The following is a 24,131-nucleotide window of genomic DNA, read 5'->3' on the forward strand; positions in this document are numbered from 1 at the left end:
GTTTTAATTTGGCCGCCATTTGGCGATATATCCCCAGTGTTTTTTTCGCCAAGTGTTGTCGCCAACTTGGCGACAAAATTGGCGAACATTTTTTTTAAAAATCTGATTTTAATTTAGCCACTGTTGGTGATATTTAGAGAGTAAACTGTTGAACCACATTAAAATTGCCATCAATAATGGGGAAATGACATTAAATTGGAGCAAAAGGAAGTCATGTGATGCACACATCAGCTCGTTTTTATTTTATTTTATTGTAAAATTGGATTATAATACTGACTTTTAGCAAAACTGGTTAAGTGAATTCTAAAAAAATGGATAATGGCACAACAAATTGGGACGAATGGCCGCCGTAGAATTCCCCCTTTCAGATCAAAGATCATTCTTATGAAATAACATGAGAAAAGTCCATTAATTAGGAATTTTTAGTTTTTATTTTCGTGAAATAATTCAATCCACACTGTCGAAAATGATTTCTCAATCGATCATCAAATTGTAACTCTGAAAAGTGAGGGGGCAAATCCTTTTTACTTTTGGAAGTGAGGGAGCCGTTGCCCTCCGCACGAGCCGCCTATGGTCGGACTTACCCCTTTTTTTCCCTGCTCCTCTTGTAGTCTTTCATATACTTTAGAGAGATTGTTAATCAAATACTACTTAAGTTCAATACTAATACTACGGGTAGGGCTTCAATTTTCTGGAGAAGTGAAAAGTCAAGCTTGTTTTAAAATAACCAATTCTCATGAATTTGGTGTCATATGCAATTTTGCATTTTCTCCTTTAAAGGTTTTTTTTTTTTTTTTACATTGAATGATTTTATTTATTTCAGTTCCTGGTCATTTTTGCATGAAACATAAATTTTTGGTTAAATAATTTTACAGCAGCGTCACATCGTGGAGTTTAAAAAAGAGCTGGTTTTTTAACACTTAGGAAAACGAAATCTCTATAACCTGAACAGCAGCAATCTTTAAGACTAGAGTAAAATCAAAAATTGTGTTTATTTTTCTCAACTTGTATGAAATCTACCTCTTAAACAACAATTGCTTCGAACTTGGAAACTTGCTTTACTTTTACTTACACCCTGCAATGAATCAAAAAAAAAAAATTTTTCGATTTAAAAAACTATCTTTCTCTTAACCTGTTGTCTGAACAGCGTTATTTTTTGGAAGCAGTTTATGACATGCCTTTCTGGTATTGCTCCATCACTTTGGATAGCATCTGGTTGCAAAGTGCAGCATAAGGATTCATCTGGACCATTTGGGAGCGCGCAAAACTGCTGCCCAAACTAGCCGCCTTTTTGAAATCTTCTAGAGCCATTTCTGTTTTGCCTTGAAAACGGTATATGAGTGCCCTCTGACAGTAAGCCAAACATGTTGATCTTCCTTTTCCAGAACCGAGTTTGATAGCAGTATCCAAATCTTTCAGGGCAGCTGTGGGAAAACGGATTTTAGAAGGTAATTACTAAAAACACACTCAGTGAAAACATACATGTTATAGAATTTTTTGTTAAAAGAAATTTAATTGCTTTAAGTGGAAAAAATACATGAATACAATGTCTTTTATTTCGTATGGCAACAATATTGATGTAGGAGGCGAGTTCTGTGGTTCCAGCTTCTTGTATCCCATTTCACTTATAGTGTAGTAAAATAAGGCGAAAATAAGGGTGAAAAAATTAAAAACATGGGGTTTTGAAAATTGGGTTGTTTCCGAAATTTTAAAATTATTTTTCTGAAAGAGCATGCTTAAAAACATTGGATTTAACCATTTTTTTAAAATAATTTTAAAGTTTGGTATTTTTTAACAATCTTTTTAATCGGTGTGCGGATTCAATTTTATTTTTTTACGCTTTGCACATGACGTTAAAAGTAATGAAATATCATTCACTGATGCCATTAGCACAGAGCGCAGTATTTAATTCTCTTCTTGACTCATATGTACTGGCAACAGTATGGCTGATAGCGAGCGTAGAGGGCAATATTTAATTCGCTTCTTCATTATTATCATGTGCTGGCAAACGCGGTAGACATCACTCCCGAGGGCCCCCTGTTCCTATCATTGCAATCATCAACCAGATTTGAGTCTCTCGAGAAACAACTAAACGTGGTAGACAGCAAGCGTAAGCATTAAGCGCGCCTACGTACTACAAAATCGGACATTAAAAAAAGTAATAATTAACAATTAAACGTTGGGAAAATGAGTTTTTTTTCTCGCTCCATGTTTTTTTTTTTTTTTTTTTTTTTTGCTTATTCTATCAACTTCAATGCCTAAAAGTAGTACTTTTGACTGAAGGAAACAACCCCAATGGTATACACGTACAGGAAGGGCTCCTCGTGAACATATTAAAATCCTCGGTGCTAGATGATAACAGGATGGCTCGAGCCGCCATCTTGGATTTTAGGTGCGGGTTTTTTTTTTTTTTTTTTTTTTCAGTTTTCGTTTTTATCTCAAAACCTATTCAGTTGAGAACAAAATTGCCAATTGAAACATTAAAAAACGAAAAATTATCTTTAAAAAGCTTTTTTTTTTATTTTAAAATTGTAGCTATAATAGATTTCAAGATAATCAATTTCATAATAGGGTTGTTTCCTTCAGTCAAAAGTACTACTTTTAGTCTCTGAAATTGATAGAATGAGTAAAAAAGATAACATGGACCCAGAAAATACTTTCATTCTCCCAACAATTATTTTGTAATTAATTTTTTTTAATGTCTGTGTTTTAAAACAAGGCGTGGTCGTTATGCCGTCACAAATGATGCAATTTGGCGCATCTTTCTACCAGTTTCCACGTTATGATCATAGACTAATAATAAGAGTAGACCGAGCTATGGCAACCCTTTTGCTGCTCATAAACCAAACCATGTGACTGGTGGAGATCCTAGCAACAGCGGGCGTTAATCGTAGCAGACGATCAACGCCAGCTCGAAATAAAATAAATAGAATTGATGGAACACGGAAGAATGATCTTTTATGGAGTCCGATTTGTAAATTTGTTATTTTAAGTTGTAAATATTTTGTTAATATAGTGAGTTTTTCGTTTAGATAGTATTGTGCATTTTCTTTAGTCAATTTCAATAACTCTCTAAGCAATAAAAGATGCAAGCGACCAAGAAGAATCAGCAAACAGTAAGATTTTTACCTACAGTTTCAATTTAAGATACCGATTATTACATTTTTGCGTTAACGCAAAACGTTTACGCCATTTCGTTCACGCCAACGCTGACAGCTCCAAATGAAATAAAAGTTACCGAAAACTGATCAAAAACTATTACTAATGTCAAAATAATGCATAACTAAAAGAAAAACAGTTCAATCTCTGCACCTCGAAGATTTTTTTAATGAAAACACATTGTCTTAAAATACATGTCGAGTGCCAAACTATAGATAATGCTGCCATCTAGCAACCATGCTGCCAAAGTCTTCGCCAAGCCCTTCCACTAGTCACATGATACATCTATGAACCAATTTTCTTCATCAGCAAGAATGAGAAAGCTCGGTCTACTCTTATTATTAGTCTATGGCGTAAACGTTTTGCATTAACGCAAAAATGTACTAATTGGTATCTTAAATTGAAATAGTATGTAAAAACTTACCATTTGCCGATTCTTTTTGGGCGTTTGCATCTTTAATTGCTTAGAGAGTTATTGAAATTGACTAAAGAAAATGCACAGTAATCTAAACGAAAAACTCACTATATTAACAAAATATTTACAACTTAGAATAACAAATTTACAAATAGGATTTCATAAAAGCTAATTCTTCCGTATTCCATCAATTCTATTTATTTTATTTCTCGCTCGCGTTGATCGTCTGCTTCGATCAACGCCCGCTGTTGCTAGGATATCCACCAGTCACATGGTTTGGTTTATGAGCAGCAAAAGGGTTGCCATAGCTCGGTCTACTCTTATTATTAGTCTATGGTTTACGCCCAGCGGTTCCCAACCTTTTTCTCTTTGCGAACCCCTTGGAACAGGCAAAAAAGTTCACGAACCCCCTGATGTTGAAATTAGTAACATGTAAGAAACAATAAAAAAACAGCATGTTTGCTTTCCATTTTTTGCAACATTTGATTGCAATAAACAAAAATATAATTGTAAAATATCATTAAGTGCAAACATTAATAAAAAGTTAAAACTACATCTACAAGAAAAATTATAAACAAGAAGTTTTATAAACCAACTATTTTTTAAGCATACTTTAAATTGGGGAAAGAATCCTTAATGCGATATTTGTGGCTGTTTGACGGAACAAAGAAACTGAAAGTTTGGTTCAATGTCTGACAGTTTGAGTCTTAAATCAGGCTCTGCATTCAATCTGCTTCGGTATTTATCTTTGAGATAAGTATAGGAGGAAAATCCTTTCTCGCACAGATATGTTGTACAAAATGGTAATAAAATTCGAATTGCTTTTTTGGACAAAACGGTATAGTCATTTCTTACACTGAACCAGAAGTCAATTAACGAGAGCTCTTTAAAGGTAGTTTTCAATGAATTATCACAGGATAACTCCTGTGATAATTCATGACATTACCTGAGCATTTCCTTTTCAGGTAATGTCACAGGGTGTTCTCTAAGCATGGATTTCCTTCAAAAGGATTGCGTATCCAGTTGTTTGAGAGAGGGACGTTACGCCTATTAGGAAAATACTCGTCAAAAGTTAGTTCAAGATGTTGCAGATGTTCACATACATTTCTTTTAATGCTTTCATCAAGTTTCATTGAGTTTTCTGATAAAAAACTACTAAGAGAAGTGAAACAAGAAAACTCACCCATTTCCAGGCATTGGATCCAGAAATTCAATTTTTTTACCATAGCTTCAATTTTATCATATACAACGAAAATATTAACAACTGCACCTTGCAAGGATAGATTTATTTTAATTAAATTTTGAAAAGATATCAGCTAAATATGCAAGCCTTTGCATCCAAAGAGGATCGAATATGCAAGTGGACAAGTGAAATGGATGATCAACAAAAAATGCTTGGACTTCTGACTTCAATTCAAATAAGCGTGTCAAAATTTTGCCACGGGAAAGCCATCTAACTTCTGTGTGAAGAAGTAAAGTAACATGAAGGCTTCTCAATTCCTCACAAAGCGCGTGAAATAGACGGCAGTTTGTGGCACGTGATTTTATGAAATTTACAATTTTTACCGCATCATTCAAAGTAGCGGATAATTCTGCGGGAATACGCTTACATGCTAATGCTTGTCTATGAATGCAGCAATGAGTCCATTCAATTTTCTCGTTGATCTTCTTTTCTCGCACCACAAAGTCAACAAATTTTCCTGTCATTGATTTTGCACCATCCGTGCACACACTTACACACAAAGACCAATCTATTCCATTTTCTTCAAAGTAACTGTTGACCAGTTCGAAAATTGCTTCTCCAGTTGTGTTGGTTTTCAAAGGTTTTGCAAATAGTACATCTTCTTTAATTGTATCGTTAAAAATATACCTAACATAGACAAGTAATATTGCAGCGTTTGCTACATCAGTCGACTCATCAAGCTGGATCGCAAAATTAGTCTCTTTTATTCTATTCACAAGTTCTTTCTCCACATTACTTGCCAAATCAGTAATTCTGCGTGATACTGTGTTGCTTGGTAGCGGAACCAGGTCAATTTCTTTTTGCTGACTTTTCTCCCAGCATACACTTAGCAATATCTTTAGCACACGGTCCAATTAAATTTTCTGCAATTGTATGTGACTGTCCAGATCTTGCAATTCTATAACTGACTTGATATGAAGCTTCAAGGGCCATTTTACTATCTTCGTTGGATTCTAACAGGAACGTAGAGACGCTACACTTTTTATTATATTCCAATTTTCTTTTAAAATATTCGATAGGTTTGTCCTTGTGTGTCGGATGCTTTGTTTCGAGGTGTCTTCTCAGAAGTGACGGTTTCAAACTGCTGTTCGCTAGAATTTCGTTGCAGAGAAGACAAAGCGGTCTAGGTTCAGACTCTTCTCCAGTAAAATAATAGCCCATTTGTAAATAGTCACTGTCATATTTTCGCTTTTTTCCTTTTTTCTCCCCTAGTTCACTTTTCTGTTTAGTCGGGAGAGGCGGCAGTTCATTACAGCTATCTATTTCAATATCCTGTGTTGATTCGAAAGTTACTGCTGATGTTGAGGGTTGATCGATTGACTGCTTGTCCATTTGTCGCTCAACCAAACTACCAGTTTTCAACCATCGAGCCATAACAGCAGAAAGTTATTAAATCATAAAAATTACCAACACGATTATAACTTCACAAACAGAGTAGCAAGTTCACGTAGCAAAACCAATTGCAAACAAAATCACTTGTTTTCAAGCATCTCTAAATACGTCTGTTAACAACTATTTCCCCAGAACTATGAGCATGCTGATGTTATAAATTTTTAAAAACGAACAGATGGGTAAAATCCAGTAATAAATTTTAAGTTTGGAGCCTTTTGCTGTCATGTCTGCTATTTGATGACTGAATTCGACGGAAATTCCCGAGTTATATTTCAACCAGATTAGAAATAATACCCCTATGATGCAGTGTTTGAGAATTCTTTATTTTTTCCGACATATGTATATTATGTATATTGTTTGATTGACTCCACGCGATGGCGCCTTTTTAAGGTCATCGTGATCCCCGCCACAGCTTAATACAACGTTTCTGCATGGCGCCTCGCAATAAAGAAGGAAGGATATGTCTTTTTGTTGTCTATCAAAAAAAAAAAAAAAAAAAGAAAATTTCTTTTTAACCAAGATTATAAAACCGCTGAAAGATTTTTTTTTTTTTTTTTTCAGTTTAATACAAGAGTCTGGCGCGTTTTCAAATTAAAAAAAAATTTAGTAACTATGTGTGCAAATTGAATATTTTATAATTTTTTACTAAACTAGGAAAAATCCGCCATTGCACCGAAATTTTCGCGAACCCCCTTCCTGTACCTCGCGAACCCCTGGGGGTTCGCGAACCACCGGTTGGGAACCTCTGGTTTACGCCATTCCGTTCACGCCAACACTGACGTAGGATTTCCAAATGAAATAAAAGTTACTGAAAACTGTGATCAAAAACTAATTACGAATGTCAAAATAATGCATAACTAAAAGAAAAACAGTTCAATCTCTGTACCTGGAAAAAAAAATTATAATGAAAACACATTACGTCTTGAAATACATGTCGAGTGCCAAACTATAGATAATGTTGCCATCTAGCAACCATGCTGCCAAAGTTTTCGCCAAGCCTTTCCACTAGTCACATGATGTATCCATGAACCAATTTTTTTCATCAGCAAGTCTGAGAAAGCTCGGTCTACTCTTATTATTAGTCTATGGTTATGATAATCAAGAAGCGAATTAAATATTGCGCTCTACGCTTGCATCAACCATATCGTTGCCAATACACGTGAGAAAAGATGCGAATTAAATATTTTTCTCCATGAATGGCAACACTGAATGGCATTTCATCATTTGTGATTTCACACGACAGAAACGTAAACAATGAAAGCGCTCCGATTTAAATAATTTTTTTAAAGTATTAAACTTTATCAAATTATTTAAAAAATGGTCAGATCCTATATTAGACCAAGAACTGAGCCCCCAAAACACGATTTATCTCTTTTATGGCGGGTGGCCGGTTGGAATAATAAAAAAATGTAATTAAAAAACTTTGGCTCTAATCCCCCCCCCCCCCCACTAATTTTGGGTCAAATGGCTGCGTGGGTGGATGAAAGGTCAAGAAAAAGAAAAATATTAAAGTGATGAGTTAAATGGCTAAAAAATATAAAATAACATTAAATTAATAAGAAAAAACGCGTAGGGAATTCCCCCCCCCCCAGCTATGATGGGGCGAACGTGGTGCCCCCCAGGGTTAAAGTATCGATTATTAAACTAAAAAAAATTATCACTTTCGTGGGGGGGGGATTTTACAGGGTATTAGTTTCATTATTTTGATTGCCAAAAAAAATCCCCCCCCCCCAGTAAATATGGACCAATTTGTCAAAAAAAAAATTTTTTTTTTTTGTTCCTCTTTATTTGGTCCAAGTCGAGTACTATTCAAACTTACGCATGACCGCTTAAGTTGCAAAAAAAAAAGTTTGAATGTTTATTCGTTAAAAAAAACTCGTAGCAATTCCCCCCCCCTCACCTATGGAGGGGGTTGCTACGAGGTGCGCGGTTTTACAACGTATTGCCCCCCAGGGGTGAGTTATCGATTGATTAAATAAAAAATAAATGATCACTTTCGTGGAGAGAATTTTACAGAGTATACATTTAATTGTTTTAATAGCAAAACAAAATCTAACCTCCCCAGCAATTATGAGTCTACTAGCTGCATTGCCCGGCGTTGCACGCTCTACCTCAAAAATGTACCGTGTATTCGACATTCCAAGCATTTTATACAATTATAAAAAAATTTCCGTTTTCATTACATTACTTATTACTGCTTCAATCCTACTAGTCAAAGCGCAATGTTGCATAGCCTATAGCCTTCCTCAATAAATGGACTATTCAACACAAAATGTATTTTTCAATTCGAACCCGTAGTCCCTGTAGACCAAGAGCTGAGCCCCCAAAACACGGTTTATTTGTTTTATGGCGGGTGATCGGTTAAAATAATAAAAAAATGTAATTAAAAATTTTGACCCTAATCCCCCCGCCCACTATTTTCGGGTCATATGCTGCGTGGGTGGATGAAAGGTGAAAATAAAAGAAAAATATTACCATGACAAGTGAAATGGCTAAAAATTATATAAAAAATTTAAATTAATAAAAAAAAAAAACACGTAGCAAATCCCCCACCCTCCAGCTATGTTGGGGCGAATGTGGGAGCCCCCTCCCCAAAAAGTGAATATCGATTGTTAAAATTTAAAAACAATGATCACTTTCGTGGGCTGGGAGAAGGGGAACTTTACAAGGTATTTGTTTCATTATTTTGACTGGCAAAAAATTCTCCCCTCCCCCAATAATTATGGGTTAATCTGTCAAAAAAAATATTTTTGTTTCTCTTTACTTGGTTCGAGTCGAGTACTATTCGAACTTTCCCATGACCGCTTAAATTGTTAAAAAAAATGAAATTATTTATTCGATAAAAAAAAAAAACACGTAGAAAATCCCCTCCCCCTACCCCCCCCAGCTATGTTGGGGCGAACTTGTTGCCCCCCAGCGGTGAATTATCGATTGATTAAATAAAAAAAAAATACTTTCGTGTGGGGGGGGGGGGGGATTTTCTCAAATTTTACATTCGATTGTAACAGAAAAAAAAAAAATCCTCCCCCAGCCATGATGAGTCTATTCGACAAAAAAAAAAAATTAATTTAAATTAGAAATTTTGAAATATTTTTCAAAATAAAAGGAAGCAATTCAGCGTCCGTACATCTGCTTCTACCATTGTGTGCTCAGTATGAAAAGAAGGAAGGGGAAAGTAGACGCCTGTGATTTCTTCTTGCTGTTTCGAGGGCAATTTCGGCAGCGATCAACTGTAGCCAACACAGTGAAGTCGTTATAGCTGTTGCTTTTCTTCTTCTTCTTCTTCTTTTTTTTGTTTTGCGATTAAAACAATTAAATGTATACTCTAAAATTCCCTCTACGAAAGTGATCATTTATTTTTTATTTAATCAATCGATAACTCACCCCTGGGGGGGGGGCACCACGTCGTAAAACCGCGCACCTCGTAGCAACCCCCTCCATAGGTGGGGGGGGGGGTTGCTACGAGTTTTTTTTTTAACGAATAAACATTCAAACTTTTTTTTTTTTTTTGAAAATTAAGGGGACGGTGGACCTTGAAAGCTTTTTCTTTTATTTATTAATTTTGAGATATGAAACTGGGCATAAAAGTAAGTTTATTGGCATGCAAAATATTAAGCAAAAAAAAAAAAGGCAACAAAATAAAAATTTAATTAAAATTAAAAATTTTGAAAGTTAAAATAAAAATTTTAAAATGCTCCATGCGACTCAATTTTTGCTTTTTTCTCAAACAATTTATTTTATCAGAGAACGGAACATTGCCAAGAACTTTGGGTATCCATTAAAGGATTGGTCCATTATTAACTGCACAGTATTTTTTTTCGCGTAAAGCAATAGTTTTTGTTGCGAATATTACATGAAAATCAAAACTTAAATATTTTTAAGCAACATAAAATGCTCTTAAACCTTAATGCATACCCAGTTTTATCAAACTACTACCAAAGTAGCATATTCTGAAATTTGAAGCATATCGAACAAAAATTAAGTCGCATGGAGCTTTTGTCAATCTGTGTCAGCATCGAATTTTCCAGTCCGAGATAAATGACGTTAAAGTCTAATTTCACCTACATTTCATCATCTTCGTATTTTAATACCTCCCGAAAGATATTTCACGATGATTAAATATTTGACATTAATACCAATGTAAGAATTTATTGAAACTTAGTTTACAACACGTTCTGTTTACTTTTTTTTTAAAACGCATATAACTTCGCGATAAAACATCAGATCAACAAGAGGTTTTTTTCATGCGATTCAGCACACTTCATATATGGTTACTTCCACGAAATAAAAAGAATCATATTTTTGACCGATTTGAGCTATTTGGAAGGTCCACGGTCCCCTTAAGCGGTCATGCGTAAGTTTGAATAGTACTCGACTTGGACCAAATAAAGAGGAACAAAAAAAATTTTTTTTTGACAAATTGACCCATATTTACTGGGAGGATTTTTTTTTTTTTGGCGCATCAGCTTAAGTTTAGCCATTTTGAATCGGATTTTCATTGTTGTGCTGCTAGGGTAACCACAGCGAAGTTTCGGGTTTCGCCAAATTTGCCGAAAATGATACTTTAATTAATAAACAATTCACGTGTCGCTAATTATCGCTCGCAGTGAAAAATTACCAAACGCGATTACTTGCCAGAAAAGACAACCATTCAAATACGCTCTCCGATCCAAAAAGACTGATCTTCAGCTGATGCACCGGCTCGTATATATAGGGGCAAGCCAAATCCGGCAGCATCATAATGCTGTGATTAGGTTCTGCGTAGCCTTCACAATGCTGCCAGGCTACATTTGCCCCGACTATAGACTATTCGCAACTCCAACGAACTATAGGGGGCACTGAAGTCACTGTCTGATGGCGGAATTGAAAACTAAAACAAACGCACATGGTAACGAAGAAAATGCTAAAAGTGTTGTGATTTTTGTTCGTACGTATGATTGTTTCGCTTTATTCTTTTTAAATTAATTTTCAAAGTCTTGTTGATATTCTGACCCACGTAGAAAGAAATGAGAATTCAAGAAGCATTACTAAACGTCAAACATTAATGCAAAGTACGTAGTTCGTAGTTCTAAGCAGCCATTTTCACGATGTTGAATTCGATATTTATCAATTCTTGATAAAACTAAATAATAATTGTGGCCTGACAAGAATAACAATTAATGCTAGAAAATTTAATATGACATTACAAATTATTACCAAAAGAAGATGATACTTCTTTGCTTTGCTTTGGCTAGCGCTTGTTTTCCATTTGTAGCTGAGTTATTTCTCTCGAATTCCCGAATCGGTTAATTTAAAAATTTTCTGTTTTGATTTTTCTAATTTCTGAGTTACGATTTAATTGTGTCATGTTATGCAAATCATCAACAAAATTCTCACGGATATATGGTGGTAGTTTTCTTTTCAGTTGATTGACAATTATTTCTTTTTACTTATCGAATTCTGTAATCTTACTACCATTTTATTCCACTCATGATAAAAATTGAAAATGGTTTAACTAAAAACGCGAAATCTCGCCAAGGCTACTTTGCTCGCACAATGCCAAAATTATAACCCTAAACAAATTTGGCGATACCTTTCAGCTGAGAATAAAAGGAATAAAGTAAATTCTTTCTCGGTTATTCATTTTGTTCTACGATAATATATTCAAGAAAATATTTTGCATACTGTCCATTCCAACTAAATGCTGCTGTAAAATATGGTAAGTTTAATTAATTTAAGATTAAAAAAACTCCCATATTCTTACAAATTCATACAAAACAATAAAATTTTTTACCTTGTATAACGTTATCCAAGTTTGTTAATCCAGAATTTTCGCTTTCACCTATTATTAAGGAAATAATGAAAACTAACATTATTTTGAGGAGCTCGAGAATACTACTAAGGGACGAATTAATTTCTGTAGCTGAAAGCAAACTAAGACACATCGATTGCGTTAATAAATACTCAGAACAAACTGCCTGTGTTTACGTCAACAGACACACATGGAACGCAACGTGGCAAAGTTTTAGTTGCATTCGCAGTTTTATAAATCACCGCAAGGTAGCGTATTCGAGCGCTGGAGTTCCGAATTAGAATTATACTTCAAAGCATTACTTTGGCAGATGCAAAACCGTAGGACTAATTCTTCACTACTTGTTTTATGCATATTCATAAACCTCGGTATTAAACGCACTGCAACAGTTTATCATTTAAGGGATTACAGTACCTCAAAAATTATGAAACGATCAAAAAAAATTTTATTGCTTATTTCAAAACTAAAAACTATTCTGAACACAGGGAAAAAGTTTCATTGCTTTAGTTCAAATATTTAAAAAGTTATGAATGGTTTTAAGGCCATGCTCGCTGTGTGTTCTTATGCAAAAGAAAAACTTTAAACTGCTTTTTCTCGATGATTGTATTTTTGTGTTTTCATGTCATTAGAATCCCTAAGGCTTTTTTTTCAATTAAAGATACAGCTTTAAAGTAATACTTTTTACAATTGGGATAACATATTTGACAAAACTGCATTGGATAAGCATTTTATAAATTACTCAAATGTTTAAAGCATGTTAAACCTTTAAAAACCAAATTAAAAAAAAAAACTTTGATTTTTTACATAATTAATCACTGAAAATTTTCTAATAAACTTATAAGCAAATGAATGCACAGATTTTTAGAGATGATTATAGTGATCGTTTAGCAAAAAAAAAAAAAAAAAAAAAATTTAATTAGTGCAAAAATAAAAAAGTCTTAGGAGTTTCAAAAAATTGAAATTTTCTACAATTTTTTGAATTTTTTAAAAAAATAGGCAATATTTTAAATTTTGAAAATAAATTATTGATTAAGAAATAAGTATGCATGTTATGGTTTCAAAGAAACATAAAATTTACTTAAATAAAAAAAAAAATGTTTGAAAGGTACTGTGACCCCTTAAGATTTTTATTTAACTGTTTTACGTTTCAAAACTGATTCAAAACGGAATGAACCATAAATGAATGAAAAGCAAAAGGGAAACATAAAGCCTCGCAATATTCAATGCTTTGTATGTGACGTCAAGCTTAGATTACAGCAGTGCTTCTCAACCTTTTTTACTTAACGCACGCCTGATAGTTGGCTCGATTCTTGCGGCACAATGAATCAAATTTCATATGTCAATATGGACTATGTTTTGATCATTCACTAATCGAGGCAAGGAAGAGAAAAAAACAGTGTTTCCCATTTATGTATAATATTTTATCTTTTAAATATTTCAGTTTCTTTAGAAATTGAATTTAAGTTCGTGATGAATTTTAGTGATTATTACGACCAACAAGTCCCAAACTTTCACTTATCAGGACTGAGACACGATGCCTATCTTGAGGAAAAGTGGCGTTTTTTATTCAGCTCTATGTTGGGAAAAGCTGCAGGATTTTTTTTAAATCGAGGATCTACCCATGATATTTTGTTGTTCTTGAAAAGTGTCAAGGTTAATAATAATGGTGACAATAACAGCTCATTAGTCATTAATAAAGTGATCAGAAATTTTTGAGTTCTCTCTTTTAACTATAACAGCTCATATACGCCCAAAGGCACTTCGCTGAACAACAATTTTAAGGAGCGGTTGCTCCTGCCGCCAATAAATTTTTCTTATGCTTTTTAAAAAAGTTCCCTGCTGATGCGCCAACGGATCACGAACCCAGTCATATTTTTCTATGCCAGTCAACTTGTAGTGCTTAAACTTTGTTTTGAATCATGGCTAAATGTTCTACTCCCATATTTAGTTTTTCTTTCAGGGTGTATATATATAGTTGGCAAACCTAAGCTGGCAGCAACGGCCCTCTCACTTTTCAGAGTTAAAAATCGATCGATTGAAAAATGAATTTTATGTGGTAGATTAATTTGTTCCACGAAAGTGTAAAATCTGAAAATTTCAAATAAATTGTCTTTTCTCATCTTATTTCATAAGAATGGAATTTTGAAACGGAAGGGGACGGTCAACAGTGGCCATCCGTCCTGATTTTGGATACCATGTGTTGCTTATTTAATTTTTAGAACAATATTAAAACCAGTAATATAGCCTAATTTTACAAAAAAAAAAAAAAAATCCGCTTCAGGGAACGAACCTACGTCCTTCTTTTGACCCCCCACTTTTTTGGGCCACCATTCGCCCATGTTTCCTGGTACCCAGTTAGAAAAAAATATAGTTGACTGAAAGGTAAATTTAAGCTACGCGCATAGTACATAAAGTTAATATCGCAGATTTTTACCAAAAATTTCTCCCTTGAGCCTGTATGCTTGAGCTCTGTTGTTATAACCGGAAGGTCTATTCGGTGCTAAATCGATGGCTTCCCCGAAGATCCGTATGGCTGATGTTACATCGCCAGATTCTGCACTTCTTACCGCTTCCAGTTCCAGTCGTTTGGCTTCAGACACACTGGCAGAAGAGTCGTCTTCATCTACAGGTGTAAAGAAAGTAATAAGTATGTAATTGAATACTATACAGGGTGAGTTCGATCGAATCTGCCATACGAAAGGGGGTGATAGAAGAGCCCAAGCGGAGCATAGAACCACCCATTATCGTGTCCAATCCTTAACTGTAACCGAGTTTTGGTAAATTTAAGGAAAATGAGTAAAAAAACAAAATTCTGAGAAAACGACTGATTTCTGAAATTCCTGTAGGACCTACAAAGAGAATATTTGGAAAGAGCAGACTAAATCCTACAAAATGATACCTTTCGCATTAGGATAGTCGCATTTTACTGAGAGCTATAAACTTTGAAACATTGGACACACTCAGAATTAAAATGGTGCCAACGTTTTTAACCGACATTTTCAAAAACAACCGTAAGAGCTACAATCGGGCAAATCTACCAAAAACTGGCCCATTTTATTGGCTTTCAGATGATACAACAACAAATCATATTGAGCTTCAAGTTCAGCTGAAAGTCAGACTTTTGTTTGAAACAGTGTAAAAATCTGCATTCGTTAAAAAAGGAAAACCAGCAAAGAGTCGCACTTTTCTGTTTTGAATTTTCTGTTTCACGATAGCATGATGCTTTCTTTGTTTAAGAAAATGATATTTTTATATAAAAATAATAGTTTTAACATTTAATTTAGAGAAAAAAACACATGAGATAACGATTCGTAGAAATAAAAGAAGCATTACTTTCCCGTGCTTTTCACAAAGGGAAAATCAATAACAAAAAAATGTTACACCAACATCGATTAGTACATTTAATAAACCTGCAAAATTTACAATAGCTGCTGAAATTGGTCGCCGCCACATCTGATACACGTTCTTGCCCTTTTGCGAACGGAAACAACCGTTGCTCTTAGAGAAATTTCATTCCTTAGTTTCCCTACTGCTTCAACAAGCCGGTCGCTCAATTCTTTCAAACTTGCTACTTCTGTTTTGAAACTTTTTGTTTTAAGAATCCCTAAACAAAGAAGTCCACTGGTGTGAGGTCTGGGGATCTAGGGGGCCAAGGGATGTTGCCCATACGACCAATCCATTGGGGATACTGTTCAGTTAGAAATTCCCGAACGGCATTTGAAGAATGTGCAGGGGCTCCATCGTGTTGGAAAATGATTTCTGCCCTCTCCTGAACAGGAATAGCATCAAGAAGGTCAGGTAAATGATGTTCAATGAACTCTAAATATGTGTTTCCTTTTAGGTTACCTCGAAACACATACGGACCAATTAAATGATCTCCTATTACGCCAATCCAAACATTTATGCTGAATCAAGTTTGGAATGATGAGTTTTGGGTTAAGAAAGGATTATGTTCAGTATAATGATGCCAGTTATGCAAATATATGATGCCCCCTCTAGTGAACAACGACTCATCTGTCCACAATATCTTTCTTAGAAAATGGTGATCTTCAGTGTCTCGGGCTAGTAGCCATCTGCAAAATGTTACCCGCTTTTCTAAATCTGAATTGCACAATTCTTGTACTAGAGTAAAATGATACGGGTGATACTTGTTTTGATGCAATGTTTTCATCACTTTACGTTGTGATAGTCCACCTTCTATAGCAATCGAGCGTGAACTCACACTTTGGTTTTCCACTACTCGGTCCAGCACATACTCCTCAACATTGGTAGAACGGTGATCCTGGCCCCTCTCGAACAACGTACCAAATGAACCTGTCTCTCTAAGCTTTCGATGTATAGAGGCAAACACATCTATTAGATGCAGAACGATTTGGGTAACGGAGCCGGTATTCTTTCTCGGCTCTGCGAGCATTACCATCACAAAATCCGTACACGAAATGCATATCAGCATACTCTTCGTTAAAAAATCGAGACATACCCAAAAATCGAGAAAAGAATATAGCAACTTATCTTTAGAAACTTTAACGAAAACTTTCAAAAACTAAAAACACACTCTCTACTGACTTACTGTAAAAAGATTCATAATTCTAGCAATTTTCAAAACACATTTACAAAACATCAGAAAGAAGCAAACGATACATAAAATATTATGACAAATGAATAATTCTGTTTAGTTTTTATCATTAATAGTTTTGTTAAACAAATGCTTTTTATTTTCAGACGATATTTTTCACAATCATAAATCGTAATCGGAAGTCTTTTGATGGGTCTGCATATGTTTTAAGGTCTTATAATGCAGGAAGCTCATATTTAGAGTTCATTGAACATCATTTGCCTGACCTTCTTGATACTATTCCTGTTCAGGAGAGAGCGGAAATCATTTTCCAACACGATGGAGCCCTTGCACATTCTTCAAATGCCGTTCGGGAATTTCTAACTGAACAGTATCCCGAATGGATTGGTTGTATGGGCCCCATCCCTTGCCCCCCCTAGATCCCCAGACCTGACGCCAATGGACTTCTTTGTTTGGGGATTCTTAAAACAAGAAGTTAACAAAACAGAAGTAGCAAGTTTGCAAGGATTGAGCGACCGGCTTGCTGAAGCAGTAGGGAAACTAAGGAATGAAATTTCTTTAAGAGCAACGGTTGTTTCCGTTCGCAAAAGAGCAAGAGCGTGTGTCAGGTGAGGCGGTGACCAATTTCAGCAGCTATTGCAAATTTTGAAGGTTTATTAAATGTACTAATTGAAGTTGGTGTAACATTTTTTGTTCTTGATTTTCCCTTTCTGAAAAGCACGGGAAAGTAATGCTTCTTTTATTTCTACGAATCGTTATCTCATGTGTTTTTTCTCTAAATTAAATGTTAAAACTATTATTTTTATATAAAAATATCATTTTCTTAAACAAAGAAAGCAACATGCTATCGTGAAACAGAAAATTCAAAACAGAAAAGTGCGACTCTTCGCTGGTTTTCCTTTTTTTAACGAATGCAGATTTTTACACTGTTTCAAATAAAAGCCTGAATTTCAGCTGAACATGAAGCCCAATATGATTTGTTGTTCTATCATCTGAAAGCTAATGGAATGGGCCAGTTTTTGGTAGATTTGCCCGATTGTAGCTCTTACGGTTGTTTTTGAAAATGTCGATTAAAAATGTTGGCACCATTTTAATTCTGAGCGTGTCCAATATTTCAAAGCTTGTAGCTCTCGGTAAAATGCGACTATCTTAATGCGAAAGGTATCATTTTGTAGGATTTAGTCTGCTCTTTCCAAATATGTACTTATTTTCCTTGTATGTCCTACAAGAATTTCAGAAATCGGCCGTTTTCTCAGAATTTTGTTTTTTTACTCATTTTCCTTAAATTTACCAAAACTCGGTTACGGTTAAGGATTGGACACGATAATGGGTGGTTCTATGCTCCACTTGGGCTCATCTATCACCCCCTTTCGTATGGCAGATTCGATCGAACTCACCCTATATACAATAGTGCAGAGTGCCCCAAACCTATGCCCCCGGCACTATTGTGCCCGTCCATCATTTTACGTGTGCCCGCCGCTGTTATGATGTATGATGACGATGAAAATTCGACTATATGAGTATCCTAACTTTATAACACTGGAAATTAGACAACTGTGAATACTGCTCCCTAAATTCAACACTTTAGCTTGTATGAACACATCTATACTTCTATACTAATAATATACAGCTGATCAATTTGTCTCGGGAACTACTGGTTCGAATTGAAAAAAGAAAAAATCTTATTTGGAATAGTCCATTTATTGAGGAAGGCTATAGGTTATATAGCATCACTCTATGACTAATAAAAGTGGGGCAGCAATAAATTAAAATTAATGATGATGTCGTACCTTTTAGTAAAATAATAATCATAACGCATTTTTTGTTGCATTAATAGCTGAAACTTTTATTGTTCGAATAGCTCAGTCGGTAAAGCGCTAGACCAGCAACCCCAGTCTCGGGTTCAAACCCGGCAGCGGACGGAAAGATGTCCAGTTTTTTTTCCCCGGCTCGTTTAAAAATTAATTTATTTATAAATCAAAGGTTTTCAATTTTTTTAAAGAAAAAATAACTTTTTTTTTTTTTTTTACGATTTTCTTATTTAAAGGAAAACATTGTTGTAGGTAAGGCAGGGGTGCCCACCTAGGGGGATCGGGGGGCATAGCGCAGACTGCGCCATTGAAACTTTTAGGGGATTGTGTTTAGGGGTATTTCTTTTTTTTTAGTTGGGCTCTAGGTTTTTTTTTTGGGGGGGGGGGGGGTACCTCTGGGTAAGGGCGTGTAATTCTTTAATATATCATAGCACGATATACTTATAGTTTTTTAATACATTATTGTCTTATTAATACGGGTGAAAACGCGGGGCACAGCTAAAAATAAATAAAAGAAAGTATAAATTGTTTCTTAATATTATTACTAACCCATGCAACACTGGGAATGTTTGCTAGTATACGATATGAGTCATATAACTAACGCTCAACGTTTGAATATTATTCAGTTATTCTACAGATAGAAATACCAATTCTGTAAGAACTGTGTCTAGACTTTTGCTGGAAGAATTATGGTCAATTTAATCGTTGCGAACCTTTCCCAACAGTGGCGGCGCTAGGCGTCAGCGACGTCGGCGACTGCCGACGGCCTCGCGCAGATAGGGCCTCGCAAAATTCTCAGAAGTAAATTCTCAAAAGTTTTAAGAAATTTCCATGTTTTCAATTGAAGCTCTTATTAAATGCAACAGACACAAAAGTAATCAAAATAGTGCGTGCAGCGGAGACTACACAGAGCCAGCTTTAGCAAATGCGGGGCCCAATTCTGTAGGAATCTGAATTTAAAATATTCACTAGCTACAGCTTATTGATCAGCTAACTCTATCCCCCCCCCCCCCCACCCCGTTCTATTTCTTTTCTTTTTCTCTTGTTGAAAAATTAGAAAATATTCAAAATGCTGCTCCTCCGAACACACATCCCTCCATACACGCGCGCACCGATAGCATTATGGAGCATCTGAAATTTCGTTTCGAGATCTTAAATTTCGCGATATTTCCAGCTTAAAGCTAAAGCCCCCAAATACTAAACAACATCGAAAATCGCTTAAAATAGTGTTTTTGTAGCTTGAATTTCAAAAATTACCGAACCTAATATTACAAAATATGGCCTTAGAATCGCATTTTTAAGGCTTGAATATCAGAAAATATTCATGCAAGGGTCCCCATACCGCCTTTCTTTTACATCATTAGCAATTAGGTTTTTTAAACTACATCAACAAAAAAGTTTAGGTGGACTGGCTCCTGAATATAAAATATTGCTAAAGTTTTTAGAAGCATAATTTTCAAAATTTTTCAAAGGAAGAGCTCCCTCCCTTTCCGTAAAATCATCAAAGTTTGTCTGAAATTCTGTTTTTGAAACTTCGATTTCGAGAATTTTCGAGAATTTGACCTATTTTTTTTAAAACAAAAGAATCGATCTGGGACACTCTCTAACCCTTTAAGTCAATAAAAACGGCCTATAATTGCGTTTTTAAGGCTTCAATTTCTAGAAATTTTCACCGAGACCTCTGTAAATTTTTTCCCCTAACATCAGCAAAGAAAGCCTAAAATGGCGTTTTTAAACTAAAAATTTTAAAAATTTTCCGGGGGAGGACCCCCGGACCCACCTTTCTATCAGGTCATTTTTCCTCTTTCAATGTGCCGCCCCCTCCCCCCACCACCAAAAAAAAACTTTTTGATTGCGCTACTAGTCACGAAACGTTTTTGTCCTAGCAATTAAGTGAATTGGAAACTATAAGTGCCAATAGTTAGTGCAAAAATTAATTCCGTGAATTCAATGATTTGTCTGAAAATATTTTATGATTAAAAGGGCCTCGCAAAACTGCATCGCCGACGTCTACTTTTGCTCTCGCGCCGTCACTGTTTCCCAAAACTCTGCATTGCGTTGTTTTTGTTAAGAGGTGTGTCTATCAACAAGACTGCAACATTATTGGAGCTTCTAAAAACTAACATTAGCCAAGTTTTAGTCGAGATGACGCCCGAACTTGTAAAAAAGGCATCGAAAATTACCTCGAAGGAATCAACTGCTACAGAATGTTCAGAGGCGGCCATTTGACTGACATAGTTTTTCATATGAAATTAAATTGTACAAAAATTTCGATCGTTAAAAATTTTAGATAATATTACTTTTTTTGTTGCGTGTTTGTTTTGTTTTCTCTATTAAAAAAAAAATGTCAAAGAAAGTGTGAAAGGATGTCTGTGATGGACCTGCGTCCAGAAAACCCCATACCCCCCCCCCCCCTCCATATACACACAGCCTTGAAATAGGGTACAGAATTACTTCTAGCACCGGAGGTTTGCACTTGGATTTTTTTTAAATTTCGAATTAGTTTTATTTGAAATTAATTTTTTAAGCTAAAATTTCATACAAATAGCCTATTGAAGTGATGATAAGTTTCCTACATTCCTTAACATCCAATGTCATTCGAATGAGTTTTTTTCCTGCATCAGATTGAGTTTGCTCCAATTTTCTCAATTAATTTTAACAATAGATATAAAGGTTTCTAGTTTAGCGAATGTCTTAGGCTCAACTTTCAGGCTTTAATTCAAGCCCCATGCTAAAGAGTAAAATACGTAATACTAGGCTTGCCAGATGTCCCGGTTTAACCGGGACATTCCCGGATTCTAGATAAAATTCCGGTGTCCCGGCCGGTTTACTTCATGTCCCGGAAAATGATAAATTTGATAAAAATATGGCCAAAAAATTCTAAAAAAAAGAAACTGAAGGATTATTTTTAGGATAGTTTATTCGTTATTTGTAACATTAACATAACTAGTATGTTGTGGCCATCACGAAACTTTCTTCTATATTTTTCCTTTTTCTGATCCCTCCCCATGCTTGAATATTCCTAACAAAAATAAAATTACACATGCAAAAACTTGACGACCATCCCAATGTCTGAATTATTGTAAAAGCAAAGCAAAGAGCGAAAATTGAAAGTTATTTTAAAAGCCGTGCTTTAATTAATTACAAATATTTTATTTATTAACAAACATAAGATGGCAACAGTTAAAAATTTTAAATCATTGAGATAACATTTCCATACAATTAAAATCACGAGAAATACGCAGACGACAATCTATTACGATTTATCTTTCTTATTGTTGCATTAATAAAGCTATTTTTATTCTAAAAAAAAAATCAACACCTCTTAGAAGTTGATTGGAGTCAAAATTGAACCAAAGCCTGTTTACGTATGGATTCACATATATTCCAAATTTCAACCAGAACGTAGCGTTACTTCTTGAAATAGGGCACTCACAATGGAAAAAAAGAACGGGCGATTGCGCTACCCCCCTTTTAGCTGTTGACACCAAAATAAAATCAGCTCTTATACCCACTAAGGGCTACTCGTCAAAAAAATTTTGTTTGATTCCGTTCGTTATTTCTTGAGATACAGCAGTCACAATTGACGACAAAAAACGTTCTATAACTCAACTCCCGTTTGAGCTATTAACACCAAAATTGAATCAGCATCTGCTCCTGTTAGGGGCAACATGTGGACCAAATTTTGTTTGATTCCGCCAGTTACTTCCTGAGGAATAGCAAGCACGCGTAACTCAAAAAACGTCCCATTGCTCCACCCCCCCCCCCCTTGGAGGAATTCGCGCCAAAAACCAATGGGCACAAGTTCACATAGGGGCACATATGTGTACCAAATTTCGTTCAATTTCATGCGGTAGTTTTTGCTGTAGAGCGGCCACAAAAAACTGGTCACACACAGACGTGACACACATACACACAAACACAAACACACACACACACACACAGACAGACAGACATTTTCCAAAAATTGTCGAAATGGACTCAGCACACCTCAAAACGTTCGAATCCGTCAAAATTCCAAATTCGAAAATTTGCACGAATCCAATACTTTCTTCTATATATTAGATATAGAAGAAAGTAAAAATTAATAAAATATTAGCTTGTAGAGATTTTTACAAGATGAAAAACGAAAAAAGTTCTGGCCAATTGAAAATACATGAAAATGTATTTTAATTTTTTTTCCTCAATCATATAGTTTCTTTTTACTTAAGTAAGAAATAAAATCTTTAAATTTATTTGCTTGTTTCATGGGTTTTGGTTCCCCTCTGGTTTCGGTTCATAGTTATTAACCATTTATTCATACCATTGAGAAGAAACTACTCACTAAAATAATAATCTAAAAACCAACTAGGAAAGTACCCCGTTCTAAATACTTGCGACACGGGGAGAGGGGGGGGGGTCTCACATCTGATGTCCCGGTTGAACATTTCAGAAATCTGGCAAATCTACGTAATACTAGAGACGACGAATTTGAAAGCAACTTTTCAAGCGTACGAAACGGCCGTTTTGCTACCTTCAGGAATCCCTTTAGCTGTGAAATTTGGTACAAGTTAGTTTGAAGTTTGGTGAGTTCTTTACTAAAACTCTATTTTCTACGGGAAGGGAAGCACGATTTTTATTTCGCTCTAATCGTAACGTGTATTTTATTCTGACGATTCGTAAGGGCTTTAAATTCCAGCGAACCAAATATGATTACGAAGCAATCTTCGGAGGTTGGTGAGCGGAAGCGAGCAGGGGGCGGGTCCCCTAGTTTTTAAATCAAAATTAGGAAACTCAAATTAGATCATCCTCCATTACATATTTAATAAAATAGGCGCTAATTATTATAATTATATTTTATTTTTTAAATTGTTCAGTTTGGTCTCGTTTTATCTGCTTGAATGTCTGAAAGTGCCTTTTTTTTTTTTTTTTTTTTTTTTTTTTGAGTTTTTTCTAGTTGTTTCGTGAAATCTGGCAGCATCTGCGTATCTTCTGGCTTATTTTCACCTACAATATTTCTTCAATGACTCAGGAACGGATCCAGTGGGGGAGGTTATGAGTAGGACTCGACCGATGCATCGGCGCCGATGGTTCAACAATTTAGCCATCGGCATCGGCATCGGCGGCCGATGCTAACTTGCAGGAAACATCGGCCCATCGGCCTTAAAAACATCGAAAAGCCGATGGAACTGGCCGATGTTTTTGAAAAAAAAAGACCTTTGTTTTACTTTTTAATACAAAGTAAAGGGAGTTACTGTTTTCAAACAAAATTGTTTACTTAAATTTCAGTATGAATTTATATTTTAGTCACCCCTGAAAGAGTTTTTAATACTGCATTCAAGTACCAAACACGTTAATTATTGCGTTGTTTCTTGCGGCTGGATGTACGTATGTATCTCTCATAAGTCATAACTAAAAAATGGTAAGCTGTAGATGGCTAAATTTTCGCCTGTGCGAAGTGCGCACGTTCAAATTGTGACCTTCCCTTTTTGTTTTCGATCGGATGTTCTAAAAAGCCTATTAACTGATTTTTTGTGGCTATTTATTACTTATTTCAATGCAAAACTAATATAGTGTCTCAGACTGACGATCATTTAGTGATATATTGCAGAATTGGAGACTATGGAAACAAATATGAGATGGCGAAACCGGTTTTGTTTCATTTTGTTCGATTCCTGTTGAACCGACGGTAATATTTAATTTTTCGATGTTTGTAATATGAATCACAATAATGCAGTCTTTTCTGTATCGCTTCGGCGGAGCTA

The 24,131-nt window shown here is 35.2% G+C and overlaps 2 protein-coding genes across 2 annotated transcripts in view; one reads left to right on the forward strand and one right to left on the reverse strand.

The window, feature by feature from the left end:
• LOC129234149 (lipoma-preferred partner homolog) overlaps nucleotides 1-24,131 on the forward strand; it is a 113,706-nt gene that overhangs the window by 24,786 nt on the left and 64,789 nt on the right. The gene's annotated exons all lie outside the window — the stretch shown is intronic.
• Nucleotides 877-24,131, reverse strand: part of LOC129234151 (tetratricopeptide repeat protein 36-like) — a 33,958-nt gene continuing 10,703 nt past the window's right edge. Inside the window, exons 2-3 of the mRNA XM_054868051.1 lie at nucleotides 14,435-14,623; nucleotides 877-1,424 (exon numbers count right to left, since the gene is read on the reverse strand). Of these exons, the coding sequence (XP_054724026.1) occupies nucleotides 1,168-1,424; nucleotides 14,435-14,623 (446 nt within the window). The 3' untranslated portion in view covers nucleotides 877-1,167. The remainder of the gene's footprint in view (nucleotides 1,425-14,434; nucleotides 14,624-24,131) is intronic.

This window comes from Uloborus diversus, chromosome 1 (genome assembly GCF_026930045.1).
Source record: "Uloborus diversus isolate 005 chromosome 1, Udiv.v.3.1, whole genome shotgun sequence".
In the NCBI taxonomy this organism is placed as follows: Eukaryota; Metazoa; Arthropoda; class Arachnida; order Araneae; family Uloboridae; genus Uloborus; species Uloborus diversus.